The 14159-nt window shown below is 30.4% G+C and overlaps 1 protein-coding gene across 7 annotated transcripts in view; it reads left to right on the forward strand.

The window, feature by feature from the left end:
• LOC145248310 (uncharacterized) overlaps window positions 1-14159 on the forward strand; it is a 212766-nt gene that overhangs the window by 124924 nt on the left and 73683 nt on the right. For all 7 annotated transcript variants that reach the window (XM_080110216.1, XM_080110212.1, XM_080110218.1 and 4 more), the window contains exon 4: window positions 12050-12118. In XM_080110216.1, the coding sequence (XP_079966342.1) occupies window positions 12050-12118 (69 nt within the window). The remainder of the gene's footprint in view (window positions 1-12049; window positions 12119-14159) is intronic.

Genomic DNA, 14159 nt, shown 5'->3' on the forward strand with positions numbered 1-14159 from the left:
GGCAGCCTTGTAGAGGTACAAGATACTTTCAGGCGTAAATAACTTTCTAGCACAGTAAAGAGAACCTGCATCCCTCGCAGCAGGCGCAGCGTCCTCGACGTATTTGTTCTAACTCGTGTTTCCTGTGAACGTTAAACCAAGTATATTCAGGTAATGTATCATTAGCCATAGCTATTGGATTTGAGAAATTTACTTATAGTTATTGTAGGAAAGAAGCAAATCTTGGCAGCATTGAATGTGACCTTAACGCCATTAAAGTTTAAGCCTTAAATTTTAGGAGTTTTCTAGAATATAAAAGTCGTTTTATGATTGGATCAATATTGGCAAGAGAATCAGAAACCTAAGTTTTAGTATCATTATGGTTTAATAATAGTCTTTGTAAGGGAACATAAAAGTTGTTGAGAAATTAATGTTAGTTGTATTAGTACGCTCTTTTTTATTATCTCAATAATCATGGTTTACCGCGCTCTCACGATTGTCTGATTGCGCAGTAGGTTCATTTGGAGTCAATTTTATGCGTTGTCCTTGTGATTTCATGCTTGTACTTTAATAAACAAATTAGCATAACCAGGCGTGAATCTGATTCCAAATTCGTGCATTACAACATCGGACTTTTCGATGAGTGCGTGAAACGAGACAATAAAAATACGTCAGTAAAAAATAAACAAAAGTTAACAATTTGAAACGTTATCTAATATATAAAGAAAAGTCAGTCGGATTATCAACTTTCGATTCACACTGCATTACATTAGTCAGATCGTTATTTTATTCTGCTGGCGCTTTTTTTTTCATTTTTTTATCCGTGCTGCTGCATTATAAAGCGCTTTATTTTCTTTCAGAATATACTTAACCTGAATAGGAACATTGCTAGAATAGCAGTGTTTTTATTTATGGATATATATATATATATATATATATATATATATATATATATATATATATATATATATAGTTTCAGACACTTATAAAATTAATAAAAACAAATGCCACATTGCTCTAAAATATTTGATTGAAAATAAACAACGTTATATCCTTTAAATAAATATTAACAATTTCTGTTTTTTTAATTAGTTTTATTTTTAAAGAATAAGTAAAAATGTAGTTAGAAATATAGCAGGATTTTTATAATAGTTTAATTCGATAAAGCGCGTTTATTTATATTTAGCTCATCCCCTTTATTAAGAAGATGTATACCTACACATATGGATGACACGCGAAGATAGTAGAAATTTTTTTAAAGTGGAGTCAAAGTAGTTGTGACTTATTCCTAAATAAGTAAATTCGGTTGAGTTTTAAGCATATATTTTATGCCGTTGATTAATAAAATATATTCAATAAAAAAATTGATTAAAGACTCAGCCATGGCGCAATTTTTATTTGCTATTTTTAGTTAAGGGAAATATTTCATTGGATTATTATTTCAGTAAATTATACAATGCAAAAATATGATGGATATCTTTAAAATTTTATTACTGATAGAATTTTCGGATAGGTCAGAATATGCAATCGATAAAATCGATTGAAATTTCTCTGTATTTAAATTATTTATATTTCACTGACTAAGTAAAATTAAATATTGATTAGTCAGATGTAATGCTATTGATATGTATGGGAATACGACTGACTTTTTTATATTTGATAAGAACTATTTATTTCTAACGGCACTACCTACGCAAAAACGTGTGTCAGCTAAATAGCAGCATCATTTACAATATATTATACTGTGGTATAAATTAGATTGCTTACGTCTTCATCTGATAAATAACACTGTGAAACACTAAAAAAATACAGAATATCTGTGTCCATTTTTATATTCCCAATCGCATGGGAAATTCATTTCTTGCCTTCTTTTTGTCAAATTAAGTATAGATATTTTTGTAAAATTGTCAGTTTCGGGAATTTTGCGGAGAATCTCAGGGATGACATGGTGAGAGTTTCGATCATGATAATTCAGTGATGTAGAAACGTTTGAAAGGAAAATGGAACTCTGGTATGTTGGCAGACTACTGCTGAAATCGAAAAAGGGAAGTTGACACTCAACACAAGAGGATTAAAAAGACAAATGATGTTTAAACTGAGAATTCTGTGTTTTTATTCGCAAACAATAATGATAAAATATGTACATAAAATCGGTGGCTAATCAAAAAAAAAAAAAAAGGTCAGATTTTGTATCAGGATATTTTCTTACACAAAAACCGGTTTTATGTTGCAAGTACATTGTTTAACCTGAAATTTGTGGCACAGTATTATTAGAAATAAATTTGTGGCACAGTATTATTAGAAATAAATTTGTGGCACAGTGTTATGAGAAATAAATTTGTGGCACAGTGTTATTAGAAATAAATTTGTGGCACACTGTTATTAGAAATAAATTTGTGGCACACTGTTATTAGAAATAAATTTGTGGCAGAGTGTTATCAGAAATAAATTTGTGGCACAGTGTTATTAGAAATAAATTTGGGGCACAATGTTATTAGAAATAAATTTATGGCACAGTGTAATTAGAAATAAATTTGTGGCACAGTGTTATTAGAAATAAATTTGTGGCACAGTGTTATTAGAAATAAATTTGTGGCACAGTATAATTAGAAATAAATTTGTGGCACAGTGTAATTAGTAATAAATTTGTGGCACAGTATTATTAGAAATAAATTTGTGGCACAGTATTATTAGAAATAAATTTGTGGCACAGTGTTATTAGAAATAAATTTGTGGCACAGTGTTATTAGAAATAAATTTGTGGCACAGTATTATTAGAAATAAATGTGTGACACAGTGTTATTAGAAATAAATTTGTGGCACAGTCTAATTAGAAATAAATTTGTGGCACAGTGTTATTAGAAATAAATTTGTGGCACAGTGTTATTAGAAATAAATTTGTGGCACAGTGTTATTAGAAATAAATTTGTGGCACAGTATTATTAGAAATAAATTTGTGGCACAGTGTTATTAGAAATAAATTTGTGGCAGAGTGTTATCAGAAATAAATTTGTGGCACAGTGTTATTAGAAATAAATTTGTGGCACAATGTTATTAGAAATAAATTTATGGCACAGTGTTATTAGAAATAAATTTGTGGCACAGTGTTATTAGAAATAAATTTGTGGCACAGTGTTATTAGAAATAAATTTGTGGCACAGTATAATTAGAAATAAATTTGTGGCACAGTGTAATTAGAAATAAATTTGTGGCACAGTATTATTAGAAATAAATTTGTGGCACAGTATTATTAGAAATAAATTTGTGGCACAGTGTTATTAGAAATAAATTTGTGGCACAGTGTTATTAGAAATAAATTTGTGGCACAGTATTATTAGAAATAAATGTGTGGCACAGTGTTATTAGAAATAAATTTGTGGCACAGTCTAATTAGAAATAAATTTGTGGCACAGTGTTATTAGAAATAAATTTGTGGCACAGTGTTATTAGAAATAAATTTGTGGCACAGTGTTATTAGAAATAAATTTGTGGCACAGTGTTATTAGAAATATATTTGTGGCGCAGTGTTATTAGAAATAAATTTGTGGCACAGTGTTATTAGAAATAAATTTGTGGCACAGTATTATTAGAAATAAATTTGTGGCACAGTATTATAAGAAATAAATTTGTGGCACAGTATTATTAGAAATAAATTTGTGGCACAGTATTATAAGAAATGAATTTGTGGCACAGTGTTATTAGAAATAAATTTGTGGCACAGTGTTATTAGAAATAAATTTGTGGCACACTGTTATTAGAAATAAATTTGTGGCACAGTATTATTAGAAATAAATTTGTGGCTCAGTGTTATTAGAAATAAATTTGTGGCACAGTGTTATTAGAAATAAATTTGTGGCACAGTATTATTATAAATAAATTTGTGGCACAGTGTTATTAGAAATGAATTTGTGGCACAGTATTATTAGAAATAAATTTGTGGCACAGTGTTATTAGAAATAAATTTGTGGCACATTGTAATTAAAAATAAATTTGTGGCACAGTGTTATTAAAAATAAATTTGTGGCACAGTGTTATTAGAAATAAATTTGTGGCACAATGTTATTAGAAATAAATTTGTGGCACAGTGTTATTAGAAATAAATTTGTGGCACAGTGTTATTAGAAATAAATTTGTGGCCCAGTGTTATTAGAAATAAATTTGTGGCACAGTGTTATTAGAAATAAATTTATGGCACAGTATTATTAGAAATAAATTTGTGGCACAGTGTTATTAGAAATAAATTTGTGGCACAGTGTTATTAGAAATAAATTTGTGGCACAGTATTATTAGAAATGAATTTGTGGCACAGTGTTATTAGAAATAAATTTGTGGCACAGTGTTATTAGAAATAAATTTGTGGCACAGTGTTATTAGAAATAAATTTGTGGCACAGTGTTATTAGAAATAAATTTGTGCCACGGTATTATTAGAAATAAATTTGAGGCACAGTATTATTAGAAATAAATTTGTGGCACAGTGTTATTAGAAATAAATTTGTGGCACAGTGTTATTAGAAATAAATTTGTGGCACAGTGTTATTAGAAATAAATTTGTGGCACAGTGTTATTAGAAATAAATTTGTGGCACAGTATTATTAGAAATAAATTTGTGACACAGTGTTTTTAGAAATAAATTTGTGGCACAGTGTTATTAGAAATAAATTTGTGGCACAGTGTTATTAGAAATAAATTTGTGGCACATTGTGATTAGAACTAAATTTGTGGCACAGTGTTATTAGAAATAAATTTGTGGCACAGTGTTATAAGAAATAAATTTTTGGCACAGTGTTATTAGAAATAAATTTGTGGCACAGTATTATTAGAAATAAATTTGTGGCACAGTATTATTAGAAATAAATTTGTGGCACAGTATTATTAGAAATAAATTTGTGGCAGTGTTATTAGAAATACATTTGTGGCACAGTGTTATTAGAAATAAACTTCTGGCACAGTATAATTAGAAATAAATTTGTGGACCAGTGGTATTAGAAATAAATTTGTGGCACAGTGTTATTAGAAATAAATTTGTGGCACAGTGTTATTAGAAATAAATTTGTGGCACAATGTTATTAGAAATAAATTTGTGGCACAGTGTTATTAGAAATAAATTTGTGGCACAGTGTTATTAGAAATAAATTTGTGGCAGAGTATTATTAGAAATAAATTTGTGGCACAGTGTTATTAGAAATAAATTTGTGGCACAGTGTTGTTAGAAATAAAGTTGTGGTACAGTGTTATTAGAAATAAATTTGTGGCACAATGTTATTAGAAATAAATTTGTGGCACAGTGTTATTAGAAATAAATTTGTGACACAGTGTTATTAAAAATAAATTTGTGACACAGTGTTATTAAAAATAAATTTGTGGCACAGTATTATTAGAAATAAATTTGTGGCACACTGTTATTAGAAATAAATTTGTGGCACAGTGTTATTAGAAATAAATTTGTGGCACAGTGTTATTAGAAATAAATTTGTGGCACAGTGTTATTAGAAATAAATTTGTGGCACAGTATTATTAGAAATAAATTTGTGGCACAGTATTATTAGAAATAAATTTGTGGCACAGTGTTATTAGAAATAAATTTGTGGCACAGTGTTATTAGAAATAAATTTGTAGCACAGTATTATTAGAAATAAATTTGTGGCACAAATTTGTGGCACAGTGTTATTAGAAATAAATTTGTGGCACAGTATTATAAGAAATAAATTTGTGGCACAGTGTTATTAGAAATAAATTTGTGGCACAATGTTATTAGAAATCAATTTGTGGCACAATGTTATTAGAAATAGATTTGTGGCACAGTTTTATTAGAAATAAATCTGTGGCACAGTGTTATTAGAAATAAATTTGTGGCACAGTATTATTAGAAATAAATTTGTGGCACAGTGTTATTAGAAATAAATTTGTGGCACAGTGTTATTAGAAATAAATTTGTGGCACAGTGTTATTAAAAATAAATTTGTGACACAGTGTTATTAAAAATAAATTTGTGGCACAGTATTATTAGAAATAAATTTGTGGCACAATGTTATTAGAAATAAATTTGTGGCACAGTGTTATTAGAAATAAATTTGTGGCACAGTGTTATTAGAAATAAATTTGTGGCACAGTGTTATTAGAAATAAATTTGTGGCACAGTATTATTAGAAATAAATTTGTGGCACAGTATTATTAGAAATAAATTTGTGGCACAGTGTTATTAGAAATAAATTTGTGGCACAGTGTTATTAGAAATAAATTTGTAGCACAGTATTATTAGAAATAAATTTGTGGCACAAATTTGTGGAACAGTGTTATTAGAAATAAATTTGTGGCACAGTATTATTAGAAATAAATTTGTGGCACAGTGTTATTAGAAATAAATTTGTGGCACAATGTTATTAGAAATAAATTTGTGGCACAGTGTTATTAGAAATAGATTTGTGGCACAGTGTTATTAGAAATAAATTTTTGGCACAGTGTTATTAGAAATAAATTTGTGGCACAATGTTATTAGAAATAAATTTGTGGCACAGTGTTATTAGAAATAAATTTGTGGCACAGTGTTATTAGAAATAAATTTGTGGCACAGTGTTATTAGAAATAAATTTGTGGCACAGTATTATTAGAAATAAATTTGTGGCACAGTATTATTAGAAATAAATTTGTGGCACAGTGTTATTAGAAATAAATTTGTGGCACAGTGTTATTAGAAATAAATTTGTGGCACAATGTTATTAGAAATAAATTTGTGGCACAGTGTTATTAGAAATAAATTTGTGGCACAGTGTTATTAGAAATAAATTTGTGGCACAGTGTTATTAGAAATAAATTTGTGGCACAGTATTATTAGAAATAAATTTGTGGCACAGTATTATTAGAAATAAATTTGTGGCACAGTATTATTAGAAATAAATTTGTGGCACAGTGTTATTAGAAATAAATTTGTGGCACAGTGTTATTAGAAATAAATGTGTGGCACAGTATTATTAGAAATAAATTTGTGGCACAGTGTTATTAGAAATAAATTTGTGGCACAGTATTTTTAGAAATACATTTGTGGCACAGTGTTATTAGAAATAAATTTGTGGCACAGTATTATTAGAAATAAATTTGTGGCACAGTATTATTAGAAATAAATTTGTGGCACAGTGTTATTAGAAATAAATTTGTGGCACAGTGTTATTAGAAATAAAGTTGTGGCACAGTATTATTAGAAATAAATTTGTGGCACAGTATTATTAGAAATAAATTTGTGGCACAGTATTATTAGAAATAAATTTGTGGCACAGTATTATTAGAAATAAATTTGTGGCACACTGTTATTAGAAATAAATTTGTGGCACAGTGTTATTAGAAATAAATTTGTGGCACAGTGTTATTAGAAATAAATTTGTGGCACAGTGTTATTAGAAATAAATTTGTGGCACAGTATTATTAGAAATAAATTTGTGGCACAGTGTTATTAGAAATAAATTTGTGGCACAGTGTTATTAGAAATAAATTTGTGGCACAGTGTTATTAGAAATAAATTTGTAGCACAGTATTATTAGAAATAAATTTGTGGCACAAATTTGTGGCACAGTGTTATTAGAAATAAATTTGTGGCACAGTATTATTAGAAATAAATTTGTGGCACAGTGTTATTAGAAATAAATTTGTGGCACAATGTTATTAGAAATAAATTTGTGGCACAGTGTTATTAGAAATAGATTTGTGGCACAGTGTTATTAGAAATAAATCTGTGGCACAGTGTTATTAGAAATAAATTTTTGGCACAGTATTATTAGAAATAAATTTGTGGCACAGTGTTATTAGAAATAAATTTGTGGCACAGTGTTATTAGAAATAAATTTGTGGCACAGTGTTATTAAAAATAAATTTGTGACACAGTGTTATTAAAAATAAATTTGTGGCACAGTATTATTAGAAATAAATTTGTGGCACAATGTTATTAGAAATAAATTTGTGGCACAGTGTTATTAGAAATAAATTTGTGGCACAGTGTTATTAGAAATAAATTTGTGGCACAGTGTTATTAGAAATAAATTTGTGGCACAGTATTATTAGAAATAAATTTGTGGCACAGTATTATTAGAAATAAATTTGTGGCACAGTGTTATTAGAAATAAATTTGTGGCACAGTGTTATTAGAAATAAATTTGTAGCACAGTATTATTAGAAATAAATTTGTGGCACAAATTTGTGGCACAGTGTTATTAGAAATAAATTTGTGGCACAGTATTATTAGAAATAAATTTGTGGCACAGTGTTATTAGAAATAAATTTGTGGCACAATGTTATTAGAAATAAATTTGTGGCACAGTGTTATTAGAAATAGATTTGTGGCACAGTGTTATTAGAAATAAATTTTTGGCACAGTGTTATTAGAAATAAATTTGTGGCACAATGTTATTAGAAATAAATTTGTGGCACAGTGTTATTAGAAATACATTTGTGGCACAGTGTTATTAGAAATAAATTTTTGGCACAGTGTTATTAGAAATAAATTTGTGGCACAATGTTATTAGAAATAAATTTGTGGCACAGTGTTATTAGAAATAAATTTGTGGCACAGTGTTATTAGAAATAAATTTGTGGCACAGTGTTATTAGAAATAAATTTGTGGCACAGTGTTATTAGAAATAAATTTGTGGCACAGTATTATTAGAAATAAATTTGTGGCACAGTATTATTAGAAATAAATTTGTGGCGCAGTGTTATTAGAAATAAATTTGTAGCACAGTATTATTAGAAATAAATTTATGGCACAGTGTTATTAGAAATAAATTTGTGGCACAGTGTTATTAGAAATAAATTTGTGGCGCAGTATTATTAGAAATAAATTTGTGGCACAGTGTTATTAGAAATAAATTTGTGGCACAGTGTTATTAGAAATAAATTTGTGGCACAGTCTTATTAGAAATAAATTTGTGGCACAGTATTATTAGAAATAAATTTGTGGCACAGTGTTATTAGAAATAAATTTGTGGCACAGTGTTATTAGAAATAAATTTGTGGCACAGTATTATTAGAAATAAATTTGTGGCACAGTATTATTAGAAATAAATTTGTGGCACAGTGTTATTAGATATAAATTTGTGGCACAGTGTTATTAGAAATAAATGTGTGGCACAGTATTATTAGAAATAAATTTGTGGCACAGTGTTATTAGAAATAAATTTGTGGCACAGTGTTATTAGAAATAAATTTGTGGCACAGTATTTTTAGAAATAAATTTGTGGCACAGTGTTATTAGAAATAAATTTGTGGCACAGTATTATTAGAAATAAATTTGTGGCACAGTATTATTAGAAATAAATTTGTGGCACAGTGTTATTAGAAATAAATTTGTGGCACAGTGTTATTAGAAATAAAGTTGTGGCACAGTATTATTAGAAATAAATTTGTGGCACAGTATTATTAGAAATAAATTTGTGGCACAGTATTATTAGAAATAAATTTGTGGCACAGTATTATTAGAAATAAATTTGTGGCACAGTGTTATTAGAAATAAAGTTGTGGCACAGTGTTATTAGAAATAAATTTGTGGCGCAGTATTATTAGAAATAAATTTGTGGCACAGTATTATTAGAAATACATTTGTGGCACAGTGTTATTAGAAATAAATTTGTGGCACAGTGTTATTAGAAATAAATTCCGATGATTTTCTTTTCATAAGTTTCATATTCGCGACTTAACACACATTCAGCATCGTTTTCATTCGATTGAAGATCAAAGTATAGTATCTATCCAGTCCTCGGTCGGAAAAATGAAAATCTTATTAACTAGAACAGTCTGCCCCATCCAATAACCATTTTTGGTGAGCTACACATCTCCACACAAAAACGACTTTCGCTGCATGAGAATTAAATAATGGGGAGACACATTCATTCACGTGGGCTTGTTGACAGATTGATCTAATTCGGCGTCAGCTTCGAATCATATACAAAGCCATAATTCGCCCAGTCATGGCGTTTTATTACCGCATATGGGTTGGTTCATCTACCACTCTTTGATTTTAGTAATGTTTTAATCATTGTTTAAACATAGTGTCGCCCGGTATGAAGAATATCTGTTTCTTAGTGTTGCCCGGGATTCATAATCTAAAGTGCTTAATATCGTGGATAGACCAGGCACAGCCTCTTTAATTTTATAATTGATCAATATTCTAGATAGAGCATATAGTAGCCCAAAAGTTAGTTGCTTAATTTTAGTCGTGCTTTTGATCATTGTAAAACAGTATCGTCCGGGATAATGAACCTCTATTTTGTCGTTGCTTTTGCCCGGGAACCATAGGTTATAGTGCTCAACGCTGCATACAGCGGTAGTAACTCAGAAGTGAGACTGCATAAAATACATTTCTATTCTAGACGCGGTGGAGTTTTAGTAGTGCTTTGAAAACGCACCTATTATGCACCCTATTTAACAAGTGCTATATTTTTAATTACCCTGGAAACGTCGGATTGTTCTGCTAGCGTTATAGATGTATGATATAGCCGAGATACTTAGTCTGGGTGAGGTCCCGTGTTTTGACAAGCTTCTGGGTTTGACCTTTACTCCTGATCTGAAATGGAACACGTACATCAAGTCTGTTGCCATGGTCGCTGGAAAGATGGTGGGATCCTTCTACCGCTCCAGAAGATATCTCACTACTGATGTAATTCTCCATCTATATACAAGCCAAGTACGTCCTTCGTGGCTTAGTGGGGGGTGCCCTTTTCTCTATTCTGCAACTTCTCTCACACAGAAGAGACGTTGCGAGCCTATCCTTGTTTTATCGTGATTTCCATGGCAAGGGCTCGTCTGAACTCCAATCTCTGGTCCCCCCTCGCTAATCTTTCACGAAAAACACCCGTCTAGCTGAATCCACTGTGAAAAATTTCCCCCACTCTATATCTGTGCCTAAATCAAAACGCGGATTACATGAACAAAGCTTCTTTCTTAGAACTGCACGCCTGTGGAACTCTGTTCCGTCTGCCTGCTTCCCACCGGACTACAACTTTGATGTCTTCAAGCCCAATGTTAACAAATTCCTAATGAACCGCCCCCTTAAGTAAACACTTCATCAAATCTCCACACTAACGTAATGTACTTGCAATAACCCTCATCCCTGAGTGGCTTCCGGGCCTTGATAAGTGGTGATCACTGTGTAAAAAAATGTATAGGATATGGTCGGTCGAAGACGCTTTATTCGCCTACCTGTTCTTGAGACAGCAGGTTCTTGATCGTCTGTGCTGTGGAGTTATGGAAACGTTGTAAAGTCGCACTGCTATAGAAGCGGAAATACAAAAAGCATTTGAAGTTTTTTTTTCCTGACTGAATAAAACTCAACCATACTTCGAAATGCATCACACAAACTCCAAGTTTATTTCTTACTGATCTTTTATTTGGGTTCCAAATATAGCCGAGATACTTAGTCTGGTTTAACAGCCCTTTATTTACGACGTTATATATCGTTTTATTTTCTTCCTCTGTCTACCGTTCCCACATTTTGCTAAGTTAACCTTTTAGCTTTGCCAGAAAGCTTGTCCACAGAACAACCACACGCGAATGACCATTATTTAAAACTAACTGGCATATCTGACATTCAACATATTAATGCCAGGTATTTTAGCTACATTTAAATAATGCGCATATCCGTGTGATTGTACTTATAAATGTCTAATGTGTTAATAAGTTAAAATACCAAAACATGGAAACGGAAGAAACTAAACAACGCAATCAACTCAACAAGATTTGTTTTTGCCTGGACGCCAACACAAATACAAACCCATGGATATGGGCGCGCGATCACATATAATGAAAAACACTAAGCAAAAATCACCTTTCCCAAACACGGGATATGGGCGCGCGATCACCTATAATTAAAAAAAAAAAAGCACTCTTCACAAGATAAAAAGAATATAACCAGCCGGACAGAAATGTGACGAGCATAATGCATCTGAACTGACGAAGCAACTGTCGCAACTGGTTGCCACTGCTGAGCACTGACAGGACCTCTTAGAATTGGTGTGATAGGGGTGGACCGGGCAGAGAGTAAAAGAGTATTTTAATCATCTTGTGTGTTTACATATTATCTTTTGCAGATGGGCCCGCCTTTCTTCCAATCCATGGTACGCATACAGACGATACCCGTTCGGCGACTACCTGAAAAGGTTAGAATTGTTTCTTTGATAATTGATTGATCTTCTCTGTTTCAAATCTTTGCCATAAATGTCAAATGCCCTCTATTTTTTCTAAAGAATGAAGTTTCTCTCTTTATTTATTTTTTTGTTTTTGTTTTAATTCTTTGTTTTGCTACATTTTTCTATTTTCTTTGGGTTTTTTTTTTTAATTAATTTATTACTATTTCTGTAAGTCTTTTTTACTAGAATCGATTTAGACCAAACTTATATTTTATATTTTTGTATGGTTTGGTGGCGTCTTTCAAATCAACAAATAAAACAAAGCAATAAGGCTAATAAAGATGCACGTGTTACAGATAAGAGAATGTAAGAATCTTTAACATATATAACAAGAACTAGACTTCTAAGTCAGTTAAAAACGAACAAAAGTTATAGCCCGTTGACTTCAAATTAATTCTTTATACTGAATTGATGGTAAAACTTGTGCTCATTTATCTATTAAATATTAATACCAATTAATCGCATCATACTAATCCATATTAATCCTATGATACCTGAATCTTATCATAACAAAGTTCCTTTACAAACTTTCAGCCAGATCGGACCAGTAGTTTCCGAGAAAAAGTAGAACTTAAATACTATTCGCTATTAATAATATTTAGTTCTGTGCACATTATTTTAACAAAGGTTCATACAAATTTCCAGATCTAATATATAAAAGGCTAGTATTTTGTCTGTGTGTCTGTCTGTCTCCATATTTTCAAACTCTATCTCCTCCGAAGCACACAGTGGCTTGGGGCCTCAAATGATTGGATTTTTATGGACCGTTCTTTTATGGGTATTAAGCCGATTAAAATAGTTTTTAAGTGGTCAAAAATAAGTCAACATTAAAAAATCATTATATATTTTATGCATTCATCTTAGGTTATTTGCAATTTACGATTTTTAATCAGTTCATATGCGTGTAACGTTGAAACAATAGAAACGTCACCAGCTTTGAATGCTAAAGTTTTGCTTTTGGTTTCGATTCTAGCTGATTGCACACAAGTACGCTTTATTTTACTTTTCAAATCACGACTCTGTAATAATTAGGGATGTGACAACAGAATATACTTTTCATTCTTTCGACTCTCGAGTATATTTCCGAAACAGACACAGTTAATCAACCGAGAACCACATCACTCTATATGAAAGCATATAAGATATCAACGGATATATACTTGAGAGTCAAAACAATGAAAATAATATGCTGTTGCCATAGTCCTAATAGTAATATATACGAAAACTGGACAAATTAAAATATCATATTTAAGCGTATTTTACGAACGGGCAAAGCCGGGCACCAGACCCGGCTAGTATATATATATATATATATATATATATATTAAATAACGCCTAATACTTAGTAAGAAGATTATAACCCTCATACAAATGTCATGGAAAATGCTTTGTTGAAACTCTAATTCAAATATATAATAAAAACATGTTAGATTGAACGCAATACTTAGTAAAAAAAAATGTGGCCATGTAGAAATTTATATAATATGATTAAAATGATATAAGAAAAATATTAGTAAAAATCCTATAGCCATGTAAGTCTATGTATAACTGCATGACAGGGTTAAAAGGTCAAACTTGTCGGATGTGAACACGAAAGAATAAAACTAACCAATTTAATCGTCTCGACAAAATTTTCTTTCTCTGAATTCTTACACAAATACGAAGGCATCTATATGGACACTTGGTCAGAATTTCGAAAACTACCCGACAAATATACCCGGTGAACCAAGTGCAATAATTATTCAAACAATGACTCTAAAATGGGACGATTAGAACCTTAAAAAGTTTGTTCGAATATATGAGATAGCGGATGAATGTCTGGTATCCGGTAGGATGCCCTATCTCCAGCTTGGACAAAATGATAATAAAAATTTTAAAACAGAAGAAAATATTCAAACCAAATATTTTCTATTGACCACTAATTATCGGACGAGACTTTAATAAAAAGATATTTTATAAAATGAGAAGAAATTATTAATATAAAATTTGGCCCAATACGAGCTAATAAAGT

Source organism: Euprymna scolopes, chromosome 26, assembly GCF_053919585.1.
Source record: "Euprymna scolopes isolate OS-2025 chromosome 26, ASM5391958v1, whole genome shotgun sequence".
NCBI classification, from domain to species: Eukaryota; Metazoa; Mollusca; class Cephalopoda; order Sepiida; family Sepiolidae; genus Euprymna; species Euprymna scolopes.